Source organism: Zootermopsis nevadensis, unplaced genomic scaffold (assembly GCF_977971745.1).
Source record: "Zootermopsis nevadensis isolate Lab colony 2312 unplaced genomic scaffold, Znev_1.0 Znev_ptg000017l, whole genome shotgun sequence".
Classification (NCBI taxonomy): domain Eukaryota; kingdom Metazoa; phylum Arthropoda; class Insecta; order Blattodea; family Termopsidae; genus Zootermopsis; species Zootermopsis nevadensis.
Genome location: NW_028259149.1, coordinates 15,474,036 through 15,500,183, shown reverse-complemented (window position 1 = coordinate 15,500,183; position 26,148 = coordinate 15,474,036). Strand labels below are relative to the sequence as shown.

The 26,148-nt window shown below is 36.8% G+C and overlaps 2 protein-coding genes across 7 annotated transcripts in view; one reads left to right on the top strand and one right to left on the bottom strand.

Annotated features, from left to right (window-relative positions):
- Window positions 1-867: 867 nt before the first annotated feature.
- lost (methenyltetrahydrofolate synthase domain-containing protein lost) lies at window positions 868-9,210 on the top strand. The gene is made up of 7 exons (XM_022069412.2): window positions 868-1,124; window positions 1,220-1,443; window positions 1,523-1,727; window positions 2,196-2,308; window positions 5,662-5,852; window positions 6,722-7,001; window positions 8,000-9,210. Exons 1-7 carry the CDS (start codon window positions 1,100-1,102, stop codon window positions 8,372-8,374), a joined length of 1,413 nt encoding a protein of 470 aa, XP_021925104.1. The 5' UTR covers window positions 868-1,099; the 3' UTR covers window positions 8,375-9,210.
- Window positions 9,211-10,487: 1,277 nt separating this feature from the next.
- Window positions 10,488-26,148, bottom strand: part of LOC110832427 (serine/threonine-protein kinase 32A) — a 69,315-nt gene continuing 53,654 nt past the window's right edge. For all 6 annotated transcript variants that reach the window (XM_087350609.1, XM_022069409.2, XM_087350610.1 and 3 more), the window contains 7 exons: window positions 24,930-25,089; window positions 19,102-19,139; window positions 16,092-16,181; window positions 15,512-15,735; window positions 14,642-14,767; window positions 13,789-13,926; window positions 10,488-13,286 (listed from right to left, as the gene is read on the bottom strand). In XM_087350609.1, coding sequence (XP_087206735.1) covers window positions 12,276-13,286; window positions 13,789-13,926; window positions 14,642-14,767; window positions 15,512-15,735; window positions 16,092-16,181; window positions 19,102-19,139; window positions 24,930-25,089 — 1,787 coding nt within the window. In that variant the 3' untranslated portion in view covers window positions 10,488-12,275. The remainder of the gene's footprint in view (window positions 13,287-13,788; window positions 13,927-14,641; window positions 14,768-15,511; window positions 15,736-16,091; window positions 16,182-19,101; window positions 19,140-24,929; window positions 25,090-26,148) is intronic.

Below are 26,148 nucleotides of genomic sequence, written 5' to 3'. Positions count from 1 at the left end.
GTCACACTATTTTTCTCCTTCAGAAAAAGGCAATTAGAACAATGATGGGATGTAGCAATAGAGTATCGTGTAGAAATATATTCAAAGAATTAGATATCTTACCGTTGGCATCACAATATATATTTTCTTTATTATTGTTTGTATTACAAAACAAAACTCTTTTTCCATCAAACATTGACTCTCATACTATTGATACTAGACAGAGAGAAAATTTGTATCTACCCCAAGCCAATTTAACTATTTATCAGAAAGGAGTTCACTATGCGGGTATAAAGATATTTAATAAATTACCCACAGAGGTTAAGAATACCTCAAATAATTTTAAAAAGTTCAAGGTTGCATTAAGGCATTTCTTAATTACTCACTCGTTTTACACTGTGGATGAGTACTTAATTGGATAACTATTGTAATAAAAATACTAATTATATTGTCTTGAATTTAGTACGCTGCTTGTCTAGATGTAATTTTTTAATGTATGTATTTTATGTTTTTATACTTGAATTTGTGACGTGTTCTATATCCACTATTGGAATCTTGGAACTTGTAAATAATAATAATAATAATAATAAATAATAATGTTCGTCTCCCAAAGTGAGAGACCATGTTTCGCACCCATACGAAATAACAAGCAAAATTACTGTTTTGTTTAATTTAATTTTCACGTTCTTAGAAATCAGACTGGAAGACAAAATATTTTGAACTGAAAAGTAGCAAGCGTTTTCGGAATTTAGTTTCCTCCTAACTTCCTCATGAATATCATTTTGATTTTTTTTTGTTCCCAAAATAATTATAGGGATTTCGGTTATTTTCGTAATTCTGTGGGTTTGGATTATAGCTGTTGGTTGTAGATACCTCGTAGATAATCAGTCGTTGTAGTCTTTACAATTCATTATTTATAATTGTATTTTTGTGTGTTGGTCGAATTTGTTCACGAACTGTGTGTGTGTGTGTGTGTGCTAGTTTTTGATGTTGGTATAATACGGTGGTATATTTTAATGCGATAAGGGTTCTACTTTTGTAGAAAACAAAGTTGGTAGAAGCATGAGAACTTGCATGAGGAAAGTATTAGTTACGTAAACAATTGTGACTGATCAGAGCTATGATTGGTATTGAAGAATCTTTGGGTAATCACTAGAAATATGTTCATGTGAAGAAATACTTTGTTATTCAGGCACTTGGAGTGGTATTGCAAATGTGTGTGTTTATATCCTAATTTTAGCTGTAGAGGTGACCAAGCAAGCTATTCGGAAGAAGGTGTGGCATTATTTGGAAAAAAATAAGTTTGCGTATTTTCCTCGGCCTGTTCACGGACGTATACCCAATTTCAAAGGTGCTCCAGAGGCAGGTCAGAGATTGTCAAAGCTTGATGTTTTCAAAAATGCATCCACCATCATAGTGACTCCAGATAAACCACAAGAAGAAGTCCGATTTCTAGCTCTAGAAGTGAGTATTGTGGTAATAGGAAGAGCGTTAATTCAACAATTTTGTGTAACTGAAAATAATTACATTTTCCTTTCATTAGGCAAAGAAGAACTTGTTAGTGCCGATTCCAGGGTTACGCTCAGGATTATTCCAACATGTGAAACCCCCTCCAGGTGCCTCAAAGCAAGAGCTGAAGGTAGTTTCTTCCCAGGAATGCTTAGACCTGTGGGTTACACCTGTTGGTCTTAATGACAAAGTCAAATTGGATCTTTTTGTTTTAGGGTCTGTTGCTGTTTCAAAGGAAGGTAAATGAATGTAACTTCTCTTTAGCCATCATACAGAGTTTTATATTTTAACAGTAAGGTTAACCAAGTTTGTCAGCTTTGTAGAATTTGAGGTTTTCAGGGTGATGAATGAAGATTACTGTCTTCTGGGTTGTTGTCAACTTTTATGAAATGTCTTGACCCACATTCAGAATATGCATGTATGCTCTTCTGATCAATATATTTGCTTTTACATGATTTTTGTTTTGTTTTGTCTTGGTTGACCTGCAGAATATGGTGACCTTCCTTGTGTTTCTTTTCCGTTTTCATTATTTCTATGTGCATCATAATTTCTAACCACACATCCCTGACCTAAGCTGACATTCTTGTAATCAGTTTAAATTTATATATATATATATATATATATATATATATATAAAGAGAGAGAGAGAGAGAGAGAGAGAGAGAGAGGTCTTGTACATGTGATTTCTTTTGCTTATTCCATTGCAGGATACAGAATAGGGAAAGGAGAAGGTTATGCAGATCTTGAATTTGCAATGATGATGAAGATGGAGGCTGTGAACCAGAACACTACTGTTGTTACAACAGTACATGATTGCCAGGTACATCACATGCTCATTATTATTTTATATATTTTTGAAAGGTATGCAATTTTTTTACTTTTATTATTATGTATGAATTTAAGTAGATTTATAATGAAATACAGTAGGGCACCGCTTATACGGCGGGTTAGGGACCAGACCCCCGCCGTAAAGCGGATCTTTTGCCTTTTTTCACTTGCAAATGCATATCAAAGCTTAATAAGATGTTTACAATATCATATAGTAAGTGCACAATAGCGCTAGGCCTAAGAAAACGATATGAAAGTAAAATGAATATCAGTAGTACACACATTGTGGCTGGTTTGATCTTCAGTCCACACAACTAAAAGTTTTTCCATGTCGGCAATAAGGCTATCTCTTTTTCTTATGACTTTAGAGTTCATTGGTGTGGCACTTTTAATTTCATTTAACATTTTCTCCTTAGCGTTCAGGATGGCACTAACAGTTTGGCGAGCTAGGCCTAGCTTACGTCCTATCTCGGCCATAGACATGCCTTGTTCACGAAGTTTAATCATCTCTAACTTGGCATTTAAAGTAAGAGGCTTACGACTCCTCTTTTTATCGCTACTACCCTTAGACGGCATTGTGATTACACTGTATTAACACAAAAATATTATATAAATATACAGTTTGTAATAACTGAAAAATTGCCAGAAATACAGAGAGACGCAGAGCGCACAAAAGCTGTAAACAGAATGAATCGGCGACGAGAAAATGGCGCTGGACGCACTTCTCTGACTCGGCTGTTGAGCGCCGTAAAGCGGAGTGCCGAAAAGCGGGGCCCTACTGTATGTGCATTGTAAATATTCAGTTTATTGATTTTTCATGTGTTATTTAAATATATTTCAATTTCAAAAGTTATGTAGCATGAAATGAGATGGGACAATGATGTGAATAGTGAGTAGATACAGCATCATGGTCCATATAAAGAAACTCTACCAGCATTTGTCTGGAGATAATGTAGAGGACCATAAAAATATCAGGCATTATACCCTGGTGCCTTTGAAATAATTTGTACAGCATAAGTTTCACATAATAGCACCAGTTTGATGTACTGTCCTTAAATCAGTAATCAACAGCCACTACAAAGGATCATTCCAAATCCCAAAATTAAGTGACATCTGGCAACTTGAGACTTACTTACAAATATGAGAATATTTTCAAATGATATTTCTGTTTCTGGAATTTTTTTCTGGTTGATTAATGGTAAGAGTTGCTGGCTTGACTGACTGCATGAAGAAGAATACTTCTTGAAAAGCTGATAGTATGTTTAGCTAGTCAAGAAAGTCCCAGCCTTTTTTTTGGAATCTGGATGTTCATGATGTTCACAAAAGAGAGCCACCTGTCCCTATCCTGAGCCACATTAATGTAGTCCACACCCTCATACCCTAGTTCCCTAAGATCTATTTTAATATTCCCATGTATGTGCAGGTTATCTGAGTGGTCTCTTCTCTTCAGGTCCTCCCATCAAAATTCTATGCACATCTGTCATCTCATTATGCATGTTACATGCCTTGTCCATCTCATCCTCTTTGATTTGGCCATTCTCTTGACATTTAAAGATTTTAGACATACAGATTAATGAACTTAAAAATTTATACTCCTCCCCCAGTTTTGTCAGGGTGATTAAGTCAAGAAGAATGAGATGGGGCAAGAGGTGTGCACCGGGTATTGGTTGGGAAGTCTGAGGGGAAGAGACCGCTGGAGAGACCTAGACGTAGATGGGAGGATAATGTCAGGCGGGATCTATGGGATTTGAAGGAGACTGGATTTTGTTGGCCCAGGACAGGGTCCAGTGGAGGGGATGGGTGAGTTCGGTGATGAACCTTCAGGTTCTGTAAGCCATCTAGTTAGACATACAGATTAACATCTTGGGGATGTTGGACACTTATTGATTATACATTTCAGTTATATGATGTATAAAGCATATTAAGGAAAATATAAGTGTTTAAATATGAAGTATTTAATAATATAAACATGCACCTTATTGTACGAGGCTGGTCTACAAAGTAAGTTTCCCTGGGGCCGTTTACAGAAACAAAACACAATTTCATGGAAATATTTATTGCAACAGATACAGCAAGTGTCCAGCTATTTTTCAACATATTCGCCACCGGAATTGAGACATTTGTCATACCGTGGGACCAACTTTTGAATACCTGTGTCGTAGAAGTCTGCCGCCTGGGATTGGAACCACTGTGTGACAACCATCTCCGCCTCTCTGTCATTCTCAAAACGCTGATGCTGACTGGACAGGAATTTCTTGAGGTGTAGGAAAAGATGGAAATCACTGGGAGCGAGGTCCGGGCTGTAGGGTGAATGATTAAACACCTCCCAGCTGAACTCCTGCAGGAGACATGCTGTCCGTCGAGCCGTGTGCGGCCTAGCGTTATCACTGACCGCACTTCACAGTCGGCAGGAGCTGGAATAAGAACCTCCATCTTCAACAGCTACAACAATGCTACTGTGAGAACGCGGGAAGTGCCTTTAGTGCATGCGCCATGCTACGTCATTGCTCTATCACGTACACACAGTCGCTTCGCGCAATATAAGGTTTTCTAGCTGTGGGACGAGTGGGAAACTTACTTTTGGGACGCGCCTCGTAATATGCTTTTGGGTGCTGGCACTGTGTAGAAATTGGCTTGTGGCTGATTCCACAGCCATACCCAAATCATGAACCCCTCTGTGGAGCCAGTTACATTTGGCCCCTCCTGTCTGTCCTTCTTGCTTGTCCTCACTGATACCTGACCACACAGTGCCAGCACCCAAAAGCAGGCTGAACATCAGTAATGAATTGCTATGAAAGCTTAAAACCAGTTAGTTATCTTGGGGATGTACCTCAGAAGCAGCCATTGCTCCAGAATTATAGAAGTGAGTAAATTATGTGTGGGGTTGGTGATAATGGTAATGATAATATATTTACTTCTTCAGAAGTATTCAAAGATAGATACAATATTCTGTGGATACACAAGTTTCAGTACTTGCCACAGTTGCCAGATGTAGTTTTTCCAGAATCATGCCCATCTACACATTTTTCTTCATTGATGAATATAAGATATTTTTAAATTAAAATTAAAGTAATCTCATCTTTGGTAAATACAGTATTTTACCTGATCACTGCTGAAGTTTCTTTATTAGTATCAAATTAATATTTGAGATTGGACAGCTAGTTGTAATTTCTGCTTACTTTTTGAGATCTGACCACTATTTAAAACTATTGTGCTAGTACCCAGCTTTATTAAAACACAGGCTAATATTATAGTTCAGGCGTTGTGTTGAACATGTATGGTGTTTTTCTGTTCTCTTCATTTTTTCTGTAACCCAATTATATTGCAGTGCATTCATATGGTTAGGTGTTCAAGACATTACCTGCACAGCTCTTCAAGGCTCATGATGTACCTGTGGATTTCATTATAACGCCAACCCAAGTGATAGAAGTAGATCCACGTCTTCCCAAACCTAATGGCATAATCTGGAGCTTTCTTTCAAGGCAACGACTGAATGATATACCCATTCTGCAGACTCTTCGAGAAGCAGAGTTGGGGTGAGCAGGAAATCAAAGTTATGTTAGAACTTTAGCCTGAATAACATATTAGACACACACCAGAGATTCAATGCATTGTTTTCCAAATTTAGCAGCAGAATTGTTACGTTACAAAAAGAATTAGCAGACTTTCACATTCAAATGAAAGACCAGTGGTTAAAAATAATAATACGTAAATGGGAGATGAGTGTAATGAAGAGGTATGTACAACTGTATGGCTGATAGGACTTAATAAACTAGGATCATAATCTTCATAATGGTTCCTGTTGGGCAGAAACAGCTTTAGGATTTTCTGGTAGAATTTAATTTTAGGGTGGTAATTATAATGAACAGTAAGGAAGATCCCCCTAGAATCTATTACATATCCCAAGTATTCCATGGAATACAGTTTGGGAATCATTGGTTTCCTGTAGTGGTTCCCATATTTAAGGGTCCTGTCCCTAATGTCACATGAAATTAATAGAATAGCTCAGAGAAGGTACATGAACCAGGATAGTTCACTCAGTACAGTCTGGATGACAGTGCCTTGATTCCTGGCAAGGGTGGGAATTTTCTCTTCATATCCGTACTGGCTGTGGTGCCTACCGAGCATCCTATTGAATGGGTACCAGGGGCTTTCTCTACTGAGCTATAAAGCAATCAGATAATAAAGTGACTGTTTACCTCCATCTACTGTTATTAGAATGTTTGGAACAATATCTCTCTGTGTGCCTTCATGGTATGATTCTTTCCACTTTTAAAAAAATTTATATAAAATAATATGAAATGTGTAAAGAGAACTGAAAACTAACTAGATTGCTTATTTGTTTTTAAATTCTTGCATAACTTTATTCACCATAATAATAAATATTTTCTTTGTGTTTATGCAGTGAAGGAAATGACTGCACACTGAAAGAAGTTGACACTGATATTAAAGAACGTCAAAGATCTAATTGGCATGGTGGCAGGAGGAATCACTTCAGAAAACATGATATTTGCAAGCCGGCTGCTTCAGAGGATGCTGTTGCGGGATCACAGCTATCTGTGCTTGATGGCGAGGACATTCAAAGCAAAGGGCCTACACGTTTATTCCAGCTCCGTAATGTTGCTAGGAAGAACACAACATCCACATCTGAAGATATATCTGGTGAAGAAGTTAACAAGAATGAGGTATAATATTGTATTCTTATCTATCTTCTGTAAAATATTATCTCTATTTAACTCTTTTCAGGGTCACAGTATTTTGTGTCCTGCATTAAGTCTTGCAGTTAAAATTAAGTCAATTTGCCCCTGTATTAAACCATGACATGGGGCATGGAGGTACAGCCTCATACATTATATACCTTAGAATTAGATGGAGGTAATGTTCAGTTTGACTTCTTGCTGCTTTATGTCTGGGGAAGGAGCCCCGGGTATTCATTGGATGGGAGGTTGGTGGGTGGCACATCCAGTCTGAATGTGGCACTGGAGAGGAAAGTCCTTGACTGTGCAGGAAATAAAATTGTGCTTACCCGTCTCATAGGTAGTTTACTCTACCCACCAAGCTATCTGCATTACATGTAAATATACTGTTTTGTTATACCCATAACAAGTCAATGACATCAAACATTTGGAAGGACGATGATTAACTTCAGAGAGAAAAGGATGATTAAAGTTTGTTACATATGTGTCATGGTCTAGCTGGCCATGTGTCCCAAGTTAAAATTCAGCGAGCAATCCCTTATTCATGCCTTTAAACATTAGACAGGTAAGTATCTAGCATTTTTATACAAACAATGGAGAACATTATTACACTTGAGTTTTAAATTGCATGATCACATGTAATGAAAATATTCTATAACATGGGTTTTTCTGGACTTGTATTTGAACTAACTGAATATCTCCTACAGTATGGACTATCTCAACGGAGGTTTGCTATGGTCTCATCAGTCCTGCCAAGTGAATGCCAAGATAGAGCCTTATAATTTGTCGAGACTACTTCTCCAAATCCATTTATCTCATGGTCATTTTCCTATCCCATCTGATGCATGCAATTGAATCAGCATCATTAAATAACTTAAGACACAGTCACTCAACACAAGTATTAATGTTTCTTGAAGACTGTATTACTGTTATTTTTATGCAAATTTTTGAATTTGTAATACTTCTATTACCTTTTTTTCTTAAAGAGTGTTCCTGGAAAAGATACAGAGAAGGAACGTCGGCGATTCCGTCCTCAACAGCGACCTGCAATTGAGTTCAATCTCAGAGTTGGCAATATTGCACCATATGTCCGTGTCAGTGACCTCAAGGCAGCTTTAGCAGAGAGAGACATCAAACCCACTAATATCACGTGGCGTGGCCACAGAGGCTTTGCTATCCTTCACTTTGCTAAAGCAGGAGGCTCAGGACACTCAATGCCTTCATCTCCTGTATCTGTTGACAGTATTGTGGCATCCCTCCAGGATCTCAAGCTTGGAGCTGAAAGGAGAGGGGACTTTCTCAAGGTTGAACCTGTAAAACCAGTCACAAAAATTGAGGTGACAGATATTAGTTCTGTATAATGGTTTTGCCATTTTGAAATGACTTCCTTATTACTTACTGTGTGCCAATATTTAAGCAAACAGTTATTTAACCCCTTGTCATTTAAAATTCATTTAATAATACTATCTTTCCCACTCAGAATAATTTATCTTTCTCTCCTTTTCTGCTTTTGTGTTTATTTTTCTTTCTATCTTTTTAAATTCCCTGTGTATACACTACATTTCAGTGTTCCAAATTCAGCATAGGACATATAATTTTACTTAATACAATGCAGCATGGGGTTAAAATAACTTAATGGCCTACTTTCTTAGAGAAAGTATGTAGTTTGTAGTAAAAATATATAGTCGGACTGAATTTATTCTTGATTTCATTCAAGGGACACTTTATCTGCTCTTAGTTATAAAGGAAGAAAAATATCTCAGTTCCTCACTTACATGTCGTTCATGCATATATATATAGTGTTAACTCATTTGTGTCTAATTTTAAATTGTTACATTTTATTAAGTCACATCAATTTCTCCTAAAATAAAACGTGATACATAGTCCTTCAGGAAGTTATGTAAGTTACATATTTAATTTACTTTTTTATGTGCTTGGCATGTATGTATGAGTGTATGCATTGGAAGATTGTTAATGAAAGGAACGTAAAATACATTTCTTAAGAGCAACTTTCAAATATACATCACACTATTACAAGAGAATAAAATTCATAAAATATAACTTAAATGTATATTTTTAAACATACATTTAAAATTAACACAGACATTTTTGAACACCAGAAATATGTGTTATTTTTTTGTATTACATAATTATTGAAGATCAATAAAGAGACCTGCTATTTTTTTTATAAAGACTATATATGTATATGTTTCATCCTTTCCGTCTTCAAAGTAAAATTTGTAGGGAGGCCACAATATGAACTGGGAAGTGCAACATGAAAACATGAAATTATCAGTCTGTGAGAATTAAGTTTGCTAGATTCATTTATCACAGGCAGCCTTGAAATATTTTATTCACCTTTCTCATTTCCATCAACTTGACAAATATCATCAGTAACACCAAAGGCACAGTCTTGAGTCAGCTGAATCCATTCCACACTTTCAAATCCCGTTTGTCTAAGGCCCATTTAATATTAATTTCCCATCTATACGAAGGTGTCTCATTCTGTAAGATCAAAATTATATTGTCATTTTACCCTGTGGGTTGTGACGCACACATCATCCTTCTTGATTTAGTTACCCTAACAGTAGTAGGTAAAGTATCCAAATTTTGGACTTCTCTTTATGTAATAATTTTCTCCATCCTGCCATTACTTCCTCTTTCTTAGGTCAAAATATTCTCTTCAGTTCTGTTCTCAAACATTAAATATGTTATGCGAAGCTTTCACGGCAGCTTTCATTAATAAAGTCTTCTCGGGCTATCAGCCGTGTTAGTTGGTGATCAATCGCCAACTAACACGGCTGATAACCCGAGAAGACTTTATTAATTAAATATGTTCTTTCTTTGAGGCCAAGTTAAAATACGTACAGTTATAATTTTGTATAATTTAATCTTCATAATTTTACTCCAAGCTTGATCAATTTAATAAGCAAGTTTGTAATATTGCCCTGTTCCACACTGGTTCCCTAGTGCTGACCTTTTTTATGATACTGTTTGTAATTAAACCAGGAGTTGCACAACTCATTAAAGTATCACAAAGGAGCTGTTATTTGGAACCCAACAGAAGAAAGGAATATTTTACACTGGACTCTAAGAATGCTAAGAAAATATGTAAATATGCATATTTCTTACAGGTTAATCTCATAAAACTATTATATTAGAAATGTTTTATATGCTTATGTGTGGGGTGTGTAAAATTAACACTAGAAAGGTAGTATCAATCCATTTTTCATCTCTGAAATTACCTGATGAATTGGATTTCAGTGAAACCTGCTATTGAGATCTGGAGGCCTCTCTCCCCTGTTTTAGGTAGTTTATGTTAATGGGTCATCTTTATATCAAATTCAATATGCCTGTAATGATTTTCAACAAAAATGGTGGCTGAGGCTTGCACCAATCACATGTACTGTAGCTCCCCCAGAGAGGAGACAGGCTAAAGCAAGGAAACAAAATATACAGTGGTAAAAAATCAAATCTTCGTAAATACTGCATATTAATTCACAAGCTTAGCTATACAAATCTACACGGTTCTCCAGAAAAGACAATTACAACAGTGTGCAAGGAATTATTGCAAACTTGCAGTTTGGCTCTCAATGTTTCTGTCACGTGGGTTTTCAACAGATTGAGCTTCCGCCATTTATGAGCAGAAGATCTCCTTTGTGCTGACAGGCCATTCACAAAGAGCATAACTTGACTCAGCTGACAATTCTACTGAAAAACACTATAGGTACAGTTATTGATACCAAAATATTTGTATTTACAGTCTATAGAACAAATAAAATAAATTTTTAAAATGCAAATTTTAGGGCCCTATATGAATAGTAGTATTGACACGAATCTTAAACTGATAATGTCAGGTTCATCATGTTAGTATTAATGAATTAAGGAATTATGAGCATGAAGACTGAGTGATATAAGTGCGACATAAATACCATTTCTATGAAAATCTGTAAACTACTTAAAAAATATACAGATTCAAACATGATCATACCATAAGCATATTATAGAATAAGGAAATAGGCTACTAATTAACATTGTCCTTATATCTCAGATTCTGAGTTTGTCTTCTGTTTATCAGTGCTGAAATACACATAATCATTTCATAACATATATTTCATTATGTTAGACTATGTACCTCTACTGCTGTTATTCCAACTTAGCCATTTGAACTGAGTTCCAGACCTTTCAAACAGTACTAGCAGAGTGCCTGCAGTGTTACTGAAGGGGACTTCAACAGGTGCTTACATATCTTCTGGTTTGAAAGATTATCATAGGCCTGGTCATTTGATACATATCATTGAATATTATAGGAACAATTATTGTCCCTAAACACTAGGACTTTTGTCTTTACAGTATCATCTACAGTAATTAGTCTCAAAGCTATTAATCCAGATTTTACCCATTCCTTCTGTATGAATATGAGCAGTAGTTGGGTCTGATCTTCATCCTCAGGTTAGTTTGTACCCTAAATTTCAGTGGCAAACTGTGAAAAGTAATTAAATATTTATGAGTAGATTAATTTATATATATATTTACAATCTTCTATGGATGATTCTTAACATAGATATTAAAATTAATTATTCTTGACTGCAAATGGAAAATACTACACCTTCCCACTCTCATTGTACAACTCCATGGTAACTAACAAATTACATTTTGTTAGTTTAAAAATTGTTACCCTGACGCGTGTAAAGAAAATGAACATCAAGTTTATTTGCATTCAGGTCATCCATCACAGATATTTAGGGCAGAAGAGATCAATTCCAATATTTTATACGTTATATGCAACATGAAAGCATGTGGAAAGACAGCCAAATTAGATGTGATATTTTCAGTCGCCATGTGCCGAAAAGAATTGCCGTCAGCATCCAGCTTCAAAAATTTTATGATTTGTGTCTACTCAGTTTTAACTCTATTGTTTGATCTTGAGGACATGTGACTGGTCTCTGGCACTGACATGATTTCTCTCTTTGACATTACGTCCAGGCCAGCTTACAAATCTCGTACCAGATGCATACTGGGGTTATTTTCCTGGGAGTTTATGTGCTTGGACAATGAAGCTGATTAATGACCTGCATCTAATTCCTAGGTCTAGAATGCATGCGCACAGAGGCGACTACCTGAAACCATTCCTCACGCCTATTATTACTTTGCATTCTAACCATCCTCAACCAGTAAGCTTCGGCTGCATGAGGTATACAGGCTTCCACACAGTTAAAAATTACATTCTACTCTATCAAATTAACAGCCATACATCTTACATCATGTTGGATCCAAGTGACTTTTGGAAGAACCAGGTTTACTGCATTCAATATTTTGGTTCACAGCTGCAGAATTGCCCTGATATTGAGACAAGTTGTGATCTATAATATTACTAACTGTGTCATTTTGAATACTTTGTTCCTTAACCTTATATTGCTCTTTAACACTCGTCCTTGTTTCATACAGCTGACAATTGTCCAGGATCTGACTTTGAATGTGGAAATAATTTGTACTGTCTTTGTCTGCAATTTGGCACTTATAATTATTATCCAGGTGTACTGCACTTTCAGGCACTATACAGGTTTTCTGTTGATTTCTGCATGTAACATTTTCTTCTAGAACATCCTGGTCATATAATGGCTCTGAGGATAAATTTGACTTCGAAGTGGACTGTTCTGTTGTGAATAATTTAGGACATGATCCACAGTGTTCAGGATCTTTTACTGAGCTTCCTGAACCATTGTCAGAAGCCTTGTATACTTTTTCACTAAGTTCATTATACTTACAGTGGCTTGTAGTCTCTTGGGGCATGTCATCTCCACAAGATGTAATTTCACTTTTGTTCCTGACAAGGGGTAGGACTTTTGTGCACGTGCCTTTATAAGACTGATCTGAGTGCCTTCGACCAGTCTCGTCTCTTCTAATAAAATTGCTGATAAAACCAGTTCTAATAGTCTGGTCCACAGTTGGAGTAACTGTACTTGTACAATTCCCACTCTTAGAAACCTGCCATCCCCTGTTTTCACCTGGAGTAGTGTCTGTGTCCGGTAAGCCTACTCCGGGAATTACTACTCTGCCTGTGGTATCACTGGCTGATACTTTATGATCCCCACTGCTAGCATCCTGTGACCCTGTTGGGTCAGAGGCCCTCATGGCTTGAAGTAGCTCTTGTTCCCATGCTGATTCTTTCTGTTCTCTCTCCCGACGTGCGAGTTCTTGCTCTCGATTGTATACCCGGAACTGAGGAAGGTGTTGAATATAGCGTTCTGTCATCATCTCCCCACTCCCATCCTAATATAAAACAAATATTCTAGAGTAAGATAAGAAATCTCACCCTGATCCTTTCACTGTTGGTGAAAAAAAAAATTTGACCCATGTAAGCCATTATTTGTCTCAACATGAATATTTCTTGGACTTAAAGCAATGGATTTTCTGAGAATCAATAATCTTTTGGTCTCACATTACACAGTATAAGTAACAATTACAAATATAATTATTATTATTATCATCACCAAGTCTAAACATATTTATTTACAATATACAAATTAAAAATTTTATGTGGCATTAATATAAATTATGTCGCAATCACTCAAATTGAATATTTGCATTTAAGAAATATGCATGAGAGTATATGGAAGAATTTAGTTTTCAGAAATTTCTTGTTGATATATGAGGAAAAGAAAAATGTACAAAAAGTATTAATGTTCAATACAAACTACTCTGAAAAACTGTATCAATAAAAATGAGGAAGTGTGTGAAGATCATCACATTTCTTTGTCTACTGATAACTCACCAAGTCAACACTGGGCGAACCCTGCATTTCACGTAGTGAACGTTGCTTTGCAAGGCGTTTCTTCTTTTTGTGCAAAGGCCGAGTCTCTACGATCATTTCTTCCAATTCAAATGTAGGATCACAATTCAGATGGTCCCTCTGAGGGAGGGAAGATACAATATATCAAGTACATTAGTTAATTCATAATTTGTACTCTTCACTTGATATGATTAGGTCAACAAATCAAAGAAGGATGAGATGGGAGGTATATGTAACATGAAAGAGGGAAATTAGAAATGCCAGAAAACATAATGGAAATATATCACATTGGAGACTTAGGCATTAAAATGTTAATTAAAGAAGTGGGATGTGATGGAGTGTATCAGATTGAATTGACTCAGGATAGGATCTATGGAGGTCTTCTAAGAACAGTAATTAACATTTAGATTCCATAAAAGAAAATAATTTATTTATCAGATGAGTAACTGATATTTTTTTAGGAAATTCTGTACTACTGAGTTAGTTACTTAGTGAGTATAAATATTCTTCATTCACTGATAAACAAATAACTTAATTAAATTGGTCATGGTTTTTCCAAAAGGCTTTCTAGCTATCATGAGGAAGTACCACAAATAATTTTACTGGATCATGAAGAGAGAGAGTAAGGAATAAATAAATGAAGAGAGGGGTTAGAAATAAGTAAAGAAGAAATGAAAGAAAGAGAAACATTAATAAATAAATAATGAACTGTCTTCAGACAGTATTAATTACATTAATCGTTTTGTAACTGAAATTCAACAGACGGGCTCAATGAAGCTGTATCTGAACACTGCTATTGCAGTACAGTTTAATAAAAATATATTAACTGACTCACTGGTGGTGTAAAAGAAGGCTTTATTCGTTTCTCCAACACAGACTCCAGGTTAATATCACGAAGGCACTGTACCTTCCTGAGCTCTTCCACAGAGCTTATTCTGCCTCCAGGTCTTACAAATAATAACTGAAAACAAACAAAATGCCGTGAGTAACCTTAATTTTAGGTAAGTTCAATAACTATAACAAATGTACATGGGCAATATTAGAAGTAAATGTAGTATATGTGCAAATTAAAACTGCTCATCCTTAACAATACCAATAGTGAAGTCAATTTTGTTCATCAAACCAAAATTCACGGAACAAACATAATGAAACAATGGTTACTACTGTTCTTTCATACCTGAAAGTCCATGTTGATCATGATCTCCTGGGTTGTGATGCCGTGTGGTCTTGTAGGTAGTTGCCAACATTTCAGAGGAACATATCACATATAAAACCACATAGATTCACATCCTAGAAGACCACAGTCAATACTCCATTGTTGTGAGAACCTCCACAGTTTGAAATTCACCCAGAAGATTGGATATCCTAAGATTTTCTAGTTTCTCTCAATTCCCTTACGTAATTGCTTGGATAATATTTTAAAGACCACTTTCTTTCACATGAGCCGGGGTAGCTCAGTCGGTATAGTGACTAGCTACGGGCTGGACGGCCGGGGCGTGATGCCGATCACTCACCCGGGACAAACTTTTACTTCCTTTTGCATGTATCCAAATTCCTCAATCATTTGAATCTATGTGATACTTATGAATGATACAGTGTCATAAAAAATCATTTTTACAAATTTTACAATTCAGGACAAAGGATTAAGTAAGGTGTTATACTGTAAATCGGATGAACAAAACTACGACTAGCTGTACACACTTACCCTATCCATGAGATCAACAAATCCGTGGCTGGCTCTAGAGGACCTTGGATACACCGCACCAGCAACAAATAACCCTCGAACTTCACTCACTGATGTAGCCGAGTGGATATCAAATGGGCGTACACCATAAAACATTTCGTAGACTACAACACCCAGTGACCACCAGTCCACGGGGAAGCCATATCCGACACATTCGTCCGCTGCACATTCAAATATCTCTGGGGCTGTGACATGTAACAGATTGGACACGTTCTGTTTGGCTAACTCAGAGAATACATTTAGGATTGTGAGTGGGTTAAAAGACTAATTTCTATTTCTAAATTCTAATTAAAACTTAATTCTATTACTGATATTCACAAATAAAATATCCTATGTATATGACTGATGATCCTGTCATCATATCTCCTGCTGAGAACAATAGTGACGTAACTCAGAAATCACCGATTTTGAGTTATGTCCGTGCTTGGTCCCTCCATTTTGTCATTGTTCTCCTTAATGGCTGTGACGTGATTTAACCTTAAAACCAGGGAACAAGTTAGGTGCTTTTAATTTATTTCAAACTGCTAAACTGGTAACATACCCATGTAGGGTTTCGTCCCTGACATGGAAGTAGCTAGCTCGCCATTCTCCAAGACTGTTGCAATGTTGAAGTCAGTGATATGTGCATGACCTAGAATTAAGGAAAAAAAAGAACGCTCAAGTTACATTTTTAAGCCGTACATTCTTAGTAACATAATTATTTAATATAATAATAGGTTTCAAGGTGAAGGGCTTCTGATCATAACAGAGCTGTGTTATCGTGGTTTGATGCCCGTCCCCTAAAATTCTAATTTAATCTATTATAATACAAGAATCCTCTCATAAACTAGCCCCCGTCTACAGATAAAGCACAGTTTAAGAATTCTTAGAACTGAACATATCCAAAGAAAGACGATCTGGGTAAAAACATGAGTGGAAAAGTGTACTCCAATTTAGTACAAACATTTTCCAAGTGAATTCCTTGCCATTTTGTGTATCTCATAATCTTCATTTTCAGGTATAAATTTTACGCTGCAAAGTTAATTACATTGTTCAAAATTATAAATAATTTTTCCTAGCATTCAGGTCTTAAAATGTTTCAAATAATAGTTAATGAGACAAAGAAGACAAGACTAAGATCAAGGACATTTAATGTAGGAACACGTAATAAAATAGGAAGAATTGAGGGTTGAATAAACAACATGACATGCAGAATAATCTAAATATTTGAGCTGGTTGAAATAAAATTAATAGGACAAAGGAGGAAACAACAAAGAAAAGAGGTGTGAGACTATTTGGTTCCGGTAACACCAAGAAAAGAAACAGGCTGGCAAACATTCTTTAAGCCCACAATATTCCGAGAAGGTGATAGATATTTAATTTATTTCTAGAAATTTTTGTAAAAGGGAATGAAATGAATGAACTTCCTACGGATATTTGCATCCCAAATAGGAATGTAGCATAGAAAAGAACAAAGAATTTGGAGAAATTCTAGAAAGCATAGCAGGTGGGGAATGCATTTGTATAATGAGAGACTTTAATGCTCAAAGAGAAAAAGACAGAAATGGATGTAAGAACATAAAGGGAACTCGTAAAGAAGGTGAAGGAAATATTGAAGGGGAGGGCTTATTAGATACAAGTAAGAGAAATGACTGGGCGATTGGTTTGGTAAATCTGGGACCATGACAAGAAACTTCTCGAATATTTTAAACAACTTCAATGCAATACCAATCATAAGTTTAGAAGGAGACCACAGAATCCTAATTGGAGACTACAAGCAGGATAATAGATTTTATTTTTATTTAGTGTTCTGTCTGACGACAGGTCCATACGAACAGGATCCTTCCATCCTTTTCTCGGACTGGGACCTGTTCATATACGTTCTTGGCAGATGATCCAGAAGTGGTTTGCCATTGCCTTCTTCTGTGTGTGAATGCCACGGAGAAACCGGGGAAGCCCCCGGAGGAAAACTAGACCACGGCCTTGCCCAACACAAGTTATAAATTCGGGCACCGCCGGGAATTGAACCCGAGACCCCAGGATTACAAGGCCAGCGTTCTAACCGCTAGAACACCGTGGCTCTATAATAGATTAAGAAATTAAATTATGGATGCTAAAAGATCAGGGAAATATGAAAATATTCAGAGTTTTTGAAGACTAAGTTACTCAAAGACGAAGTATTGTAATTGGAAGAAGAATGGAATAGACTTAAGGTGAGCTTTATAGAAATAGCCAAGGAAACACTCAGGTGGACAGACAAAATGAAATGACCCGAGGCCATCAGACGACTGAATCCCACAGGAAGTAACTTTTTTAGTAAGTTCAAAACATTAAGAGCCTAAAAGAATATAGCGTTCAAATAAATTACATCTACGCTACGCTACGACACTGAAAGTTTTCAGTACACCATTTTTATTCCCTTTTAAGCGTAAAGTTTATTATTGAGACTACCGTCATGTCGTCTCATGCTGAGCATTGATCACATCTTTCTATAGATAATGTATTTTGTTTTGTGAAATGTCCTATCAAAGCTGATGTACGCAATCGGAAATTAAATTTATCCGTGTTGAGGTAATGGATACTACTCGTTAGTCGTTTATAAGGACGGCGGATAAACTCAGAATAACCAACTTCAGAACACTTTCATTAAAGGATCGCTCAAATTTTCGAATGATAGAATTGAACAGTTAATTTATCGAAATCTGTAGATTTCTGCTTCAAGCCAGTTTTGCGATAAGACGTCATCTAATCTGGTTGGTTATCTGATTATTTCACTTAATTAAATCAATGTGGGATGTGAGGTTTTTGACGGCGGTGAGTCTGAAGACGGCAGTCTTCTGAGTTGTTGCGCTGTGTAGTCTGGTAGAAGTTTACCGCCATCTTCTTATTATGTCAACTTAAGATGTCACATTTCGTCAAATAAGACCAGAAAAGAAAAGAAAATTATATGGCCTAGGCGCCTAAGATAATCATACATCGTCAATAGGTAAGGATTTGGAAGGAGGTGTTCGTGAGCTACTTGATGATATTATCCAGTAATCCCATGGAAAGAAAAAATACAAAAAGTTTCAGTCAGGATAGCCAGTAACCTGGCGAGATACGAATCAGGAACCGTCCTAATAAATGTTCAACGGTGTAGTGTTACACCAGCGTTCTCAAAGGAAGAGCTCAAAGAAGACCCTACACCCTACATCAATAACGAGAAAGAACTGACTTAATTTGTGCAGGAATTTTCACAAAATCAAATAGTGAGCCAAAGTGTGTAATAATATACAGAGAAAGTATTTCCTTTCACCTTCAGACACACAGTTTTATGTAAGGCACGAGGCTTCTAGATTTTTGTTCCCATCTTTGGTAGAATATAATAGACTTCTCATGGCATCTGGAAACTAATTTAATTTCTGCTACAGTTCGTAAAATCCTGTAGTGTAATGGGATGCTGATGGCGAAGGGGAAAAGCCAAATACGTACAAATAACGTAAAATTAAACAGTTCTTTGGGTAAAAGGAAGAAAATATAACCCTTAAAACGCAAAAAAGGAAATATAATTAAGGTGACTGAATAACACTCACCTTCTTCGTCTAGCAGAATGTTGTCTGGTTTGATGTCCCTGTAAAAGAGAAAGAAAGTTCTGTGAGTCCGGCCGAATTATGACGCAATTGGAAAGCTTTTAGACGAAATAACTAGAGAAATTCAATTTAATCTTTTGGAGTGTTACGCGTGTTTTGTATCTTGGGCGCAACGTTAACGCAAAGAGATTGATAGCGTCTATCAGCATATTTGAACTCGGAACTGCTAGACGGTTTCAATTATGAATTAACCATAGGAGACCATCCCAATCAGCAATTCTTGTGGAGAAGACACCAGCGCCACTTAATGTCGGATCGCGGTGCAGATCACTGAAGAAAATGCAGCTTTCATAAAGGCAATTTTTTTGTGTTAGTGAAACAACATGGCTGTCGTGCAGAGAATCATATTTAAATTTCAGTTTAACAGTGACAGCTAATTAACAACTGAAATTAGGCATGTAAAACGTTAAGCGGGATTCTATGGTACAAACCTAGTGCTAACAATTATCAATGAACGTATTAAAAGATTTTAATTTGAGCATGTTGCAACATAATTATTTCCATCGTCTGTTGTGTGTGACGGCAAACAAAATATTCTTCCTAACCATAACCACACTCCTCTTATCTCTGCCTCTGGTTCTGTATTATTTTTATTTATTTATTTATTTGACTGCCTTCGGAACCGTAAAAGGGCCCTCAGGTTAAACGGCATTACATTTGAACTCTGGATCTTTCGAAGTAGAAGCACTAATCAAAAACTCGTTAGTTTCCCGGAAGTTAAAACGCGCGTTCTATAAGGCAGGAGGCGTAACGTACGATAAATTAACTTCTTCGCCGTGAAAGTGGAAAGTCGCTGAAATGCTGACAGCTACTGTAGACAAGATGCTGAAAAATAATGACTGCGATGTAATCTCGGAAATTGAAGAGAATGTTCTGTGAAACTTAACATAACCCGGTGCCCAAACAGCTGAGGAAATTCTGGTTTGCTTCTAACACAACGAGATATACAAAGTAGTGCCAGAGATGGGGATTTATGTTGAAACTTAGACGAAGTTAAGCGGTTAAAATGACGGAAAATCTGATGTATTTCGAAGATGGCCGTTTTCTTCAGACTCACCGCCGTGAGAACTTCAAATCCTACCTAATGTATTTCACTATGAACTTAACATCGATTTTAATTTAAAATGTATTGTAATAATCCTCTCAATACGAAGCCTACAGGTAGACAGTGTAGGAATTATCGTCCTGTTTCTTGACATGGTTTCAAAATGAGTTATTACGCGTTCTTTGAACGATGTGTAAGAAATTAAGACACATGATTCAACTCGAGAACAAAGAAAGGTTGAATACCACTGGTCTACAGAGAGTCGACGTTCATGTTGTTTATTTCTCCCCTTTTCCTAGGTCATGTCAAAGTCTGCGTCCATATTGATTCTTTATAACATTTTATAACACGGCATTTTTATGCTTAGGGGTTGTTAGCTCCACATTTAACTCCCGAGCTTAAGAATCGTCCCCCTGTCGACCGTATATTCGCAGACACCCTCTACACTTCAAGGGTGTCTCCTCCATCCGAGAACTCTCACTAAGGCAGTAACATTTATTTCTGCCGACAGCGGTCAAGGGAATATCTAACCCCTTAAACGGGCGAAGTAACAAAGCTTCAACTATTATTAGGGTGAGTAGGATGAGATGGGCGGGGCATGTCGCATATGTGAGATAAATGACAAATGTATACATATTTTTGTTTTGAAACTTAGATGATTAATCTGGAAGAAATGATGTGGATTGGATTCATCTGGCTTAGGATTGGATCCAGTGACTGGATCTTAACACGGTAATGAACCCCCCGAGTTCGACAGAACACGTGTAAAGACGTGTAATCTGTTGACAACTTAAACAAATACTTATTACCTTCTAAAGAAAGACTCCGCACAACGGAGACAGTTACAGCCAAGAAACACAGAACCCTTTTGATGGGGAAGAAGTGAGAGACATTTATATATATGTAGAAGGTTCCCAGGCAATGCTAGTTCGTCCTTCTGTTAGGGATAAAGTAAAATTGAAGACGTTGCGATGAAAATTAGTGACAACTTTCACACAGAGACAGTGGAATTTTGATTTGTTTGTTGCTATAATTTGAAAGTTACGTAAAAAATTTAGTGACCTACACAGTAAGGGGATAAATTCTGATGAATTTAAATCGGGAGTGCTTAAACACAGTAAACCATCGTGGCTTTCATACAGACGACGCCTTGTAGCAAACACGTAATATACCTTGACTAATGATACTCGGGCTCATTTTATTTTATATTATAAAGCGAGACACGTTTTCAATTTCCTTCTAAAGCCATGGAAGTAGACTATATTCACGCCTGAGACACAAATAGAAATGGTCAGAGAAAACGTGGGAGGAATACGGAAACTGTAACAGATGATTTTAAATCGCCAAAGTATAAACTTCAGTTTTGTATTCAACTACGACAGACTAGCCGTGTCATACCAAATCTGAAGATGGAGCAGTATGTTCCTCCGAAACGTCAGCAGACCTAACCATACACAAAACTACTCTGTGCCATAACCAAGAACGACAAAATCTGAACTCTTCTCGCAGTGAAAACATCTTACTGGAGAAGCCTGTTCAAGAACTGTTTCGTGCTCACACTTAACCCTACTACCATCAACGTCATTTAATAAACCTCTGAACAATAAAACATAAGATCGAAAGTTACGATGTGGCAAGGCGAAAGTGATCCTAAGCAACTTATCGTTCATTATTCTAGAGCTCTACAGTTGAAGAATAAGTACGGACTAAGGCCAGGAGATCGGCTGTGTGAATGGTTCCTTTCTGATTGCCTATCTACTCCTACTCATCTCAGCAGGATACACCACAAAATCTTTAGTGCCACTATGAACCTCTTTTCCTGCTTGCAAAGCCGAACTTTATTGAGAGAACGTTTTTGTTACACTATAAATGGCTAGTACGCGCTTCCCAGTGCGCCGTTAATGCGCCGAATATATATATATATATATATATAAAACATCATAAGATTGTGTGTGCGGGCAGCTGAGGTACAGTCGGCGCAAAGCAAAATGAAGCTTTCGCGGCGACTGAAGTTAATGAAAGATTAGTTAATAAACTGGCCGATTTGTTAACTAACCCATTAATTTATTAATTACCTGAGTGCATAATAAAGGAGCCCTGTCGATTGAAATGTCTTTCAATTTAGCTCCGTTTTTGCAACAACCCAGAAGACAGAAATCTTCATACTCACCGCTGTGAAAACCTCTCCCCCGACTTCCTGGCTAAAATACAGAATGCCCCAAAAAGATGAAAACACATTATAATAAGGAATATTAACCTTGCGTGCATACATATTTTTGGAACAGCCTGTACTAAGTGTTGACACTCCACTATTTGTAACGTGCTGCTTATTTGTCCTTGCTTCTGTGAATAATAAATAGTTGAACGTCCCGTAGTCCACGGTATATTTTTAGCGTAGTTAGTAATAAAACGAACTCAAAAAAATGAAAATAATTTTAAATGGGCAGAATTGAAATCAGTATATTAGCCAAAGTCGTCCTAGGGACGGCGATTAAAAAACAATTCACTTCATTGAAGATATAACCCCGGCTGTCCGCACCGCGGGCAAACGCACTACCATCTAAGTTACAGCTGATAACTTCAGTGCCTCTCCTTTAAGATGAAACAGTGGAATGTCGACATATCACTTGTCCAGGAAACCAGAAAATATTTCACTGCCTCACTGCAAAACCTGCGACGAATCGGAGGGTTTCGACTGACCATGTAAGCGACTGTTTAATTAATTACTAGACCAGGTTATTTTATTTATTATTTATTTAGTGTTCTGTCAGACGACAGGTCCATATGAACAGGATCCTTCTATCCTTTTCTCGGACTGGGACCTGTTCATATACGTTCTTGGCAGATGATCCAGAAGTGGTTTGCCATTGCCTTCTTCTGTGTGTGAATGGAGTAATTGTTGGGATGCCACGGAGAAACCGGGGAAGCCCCCGGAGGAAAACTCCGTGTTGCCTAGACCATGGCCTTGCCCAACACAAGTTATAAATTCGGGCACCGCCGGGAATCGAACCCGAGACCCCAGGATTACAAGGCCAGCGTTCTAACCACTAGACCACCGTGGCTATAGACCAGGTTACTGCCTAATTATGTAATAGAGTTATTAGCTAAACCGATCGATTAATTTTCTAATCCACACATGCTAATTAAGTAACTTCACAGCTAACAAACAAGCTTATTAATCAAATAACCCACTAACGCAGATCTCGAAAGTTCAGCACAGTTAACAATTAAATCAATAATAGGCAACGACTGTGAGCCAGTTCTATCCACTTACCATCCTCACAACCTATTTTTCAAATCAGTCGCCCTTATCCTGTCATATATTTCTCGGTCTTCATAGACGTTTCACAACCAAAATTTTACATGTAAATCTTGTTTAAATTAAACTTCATTAAATTCCTTTAAAAAATGGCTCAGTTTAAAAGCAGTCTAAGAAAACACCAAGAAACGCATTTGGAAGACATCCATACTCCACAGGTGTACATCTTTCTAATCGTCTTCTTAAGATTCAGTTTTAATTTATTTTATCTCAAAGATTAACACAGACCATTTACACCGTTTTACAAAATGACTGTCAAGAGAAGTAAGGACTGTTTTATCGGTAAACATTAGATTATATAATGCGTAAATGTTGGTATCTTCACAGGCACGACATATTGCTGCAGTTAACGTAAGTGGTTTTAACCGGGAGAATACTCCCTGCTAAAGTCAAAATAACCTCCTGAGGATATTTTCCATAACTGTATGCAGATTAAACTTTGTCAGTTTCTCAGAAGTGAGATCAAAGTTCGTAATTTCCGCTACAGTAGCGACAACAAACATTTTAGCACAGCCTAAAAAAGCACTCCCTGGTTCCACCTAAGTTGTTCGCGTATCAAAGACTCAGTAGTGCAATACAATACGTTGGCGCCTCTCGACGCGGAGCTGATCAATCTGTAATCGTTCTTTACACGATTGCGTCAAATTAATGAACACTGGGGCGTTTGGATGTACCCGTGTCTGTGTTCGACCGCCTACATACTTTATCTGCAAAAGCACGGCAATACTTCCAGACGGACGTAACTCCTCCACAACTTCATTTCTGGATGATACAAAAACAACAACACAACAACACAAAATCATGTTAAGCGCGACGTACATACAGAACAACTTCGAATACGATATTAAAAAAATACAATAAAATCTGGAAGAAAACATCATTTGAAATCTGATAAACATCTGACTAAAAAGTTGCATTTAAGAAATTATATTTAAGTCTATATAATTTTATACACCTGAAGATGGTTCTTTTAGAACTGCAACATGTCGTGTAAAAAAGTGATGATCTAATGTAAATCGAACATTTCGATAGAGAACATCATTTAATATATTTTAAATATTTAAATGTTAATTATGGTAATATTTTAATATTTAATAAGAATTTTTATTGTGATTAGACTGACAAGATTTAAACAAATATATATTTATCACAATATGACGCAACTTTATCATCTCAGTACCTGACGAATTTCGATCAAATCCAACTTCATTTATGCCATGACAACTGTTGATAAAATAAAAACTGCTACGTACTGTAAACTACAGACTTATTAAATTCACAATTTTTTTTTGAAACGTTTTGCATTTGGTCAATATTCAACGAAATACAACGGCAAAAATAATTTGTTCCTCCATGCAGAGTAAAGAAACAATGTCGACAGATGATTCAGACACAGACAAGTCTCACCTATGGACGATTCGCTTGCTCTGCAGATAATCCAGAGCGAGGGCCAGTTCACACACGTAAAGTTTGACGCAGTCCTCGCTGAACGTCACTTCCTGTTGCACGTGGTAGCGCAGGTCTCCTCCCAGCAGAAGGTCTGACACCATGAAAAGGTCCTCCTCATCTGTGAAGACGAATAACTCACTTGAGTCTGGCTCTTACCCAATGCGTGCAGCTGTAGCACTCTACAGCCACATTACGAAGGCAACGATTCAAAAATCGACTGTTACTGACTATTCTGTCAGGCTTTTACTTTTTTCTCAGTCTCTCCAGGCCATTATCAGGATAGTACCATAACATAACCCACGGCAAACTTACTACCAAAATATCGTGTTAATCTAGGCGTTTCCTGAGCTCGTGTATGACATATTCATCTGAAACAACATTTTAATTGACATAAAAATCAATAAAAAGTAGGTATCGTTAATTAATTAACTCTATGGTATTAGGTAGGAATATTCAACATAGCAAAAAAAATTGTTTTATGGTATGACCCGTGATTTCATCGCTTTTTTTTTTCATAAAACTTCCATTTGAGTCGCATCCAGCGCCAATTAAATTCAAGTTAAGATAATCAGAAAATATTATCTAAAATCCATTTCAATAGTAGACCTCCTATGTCCGCGCAAGTTTCACAACTTCCTCTGTAATACTGAGCTATTCGTACAATAATGTTACATGAATATCTTCACTGAACACTCGAATATGGGAAATATGAAGTAGGCCGACTCGAGAATTAAAATAAATAAAAAAAACCTAAGTAGACCAGATGATGGAGGCAGCAAGGACCTCCGAAACGTTGGTAAACCTCTACCAAACTGTACGGCGCTACAAATCAGAAGACAACAATCTTCTAAATAAATATCCTATCCATGATAAAATTAAAGACACACTGCATTCGAGTAATACTTCCCACTATTCAGTTCAGAATTCTTCATCTTCCGGGTCTGATATAAAAATCTAACATAAAAAATACGACTGTTTAAAAGTCTCTTGGTTAACGAATTAGCTTAATATTAAAATGTCCCGGGTTCGATTCTCAAACTTCACCATTAATATAATAACAAATGTTGTAAGTTTTGTGACACCCAATAATCACGTTAAGACGGGGGCAAAGCCAACTCGTGTTGTCGTGTACATACAACACGCATGAGACAAAGGGTAATAGAACAATTCTCGTATA

Bases quoted from the DNA above. Each gene is read 5' to 3' on its own strand.
- lost (XM_022069412.2), top strand. From the start codon at position 1,100: ATGATTGGTATTGAAGAATCTTTGG. The intron at 1,444-1,522 runs GTGAGTATTGTG...TCCTTTCATTAG, and splicing joins TCCGATTTCTAGCTCTAGAA to GCAAAGAAGAACTTGTTAGT. The intron at 7,002-7,999 runs GTATAATATTGT...TTTTTCTTAAAG, and splicing joins AAGAAGTTAACAAGAATGAG to AGTGTTCCTGGAAAAGATAC.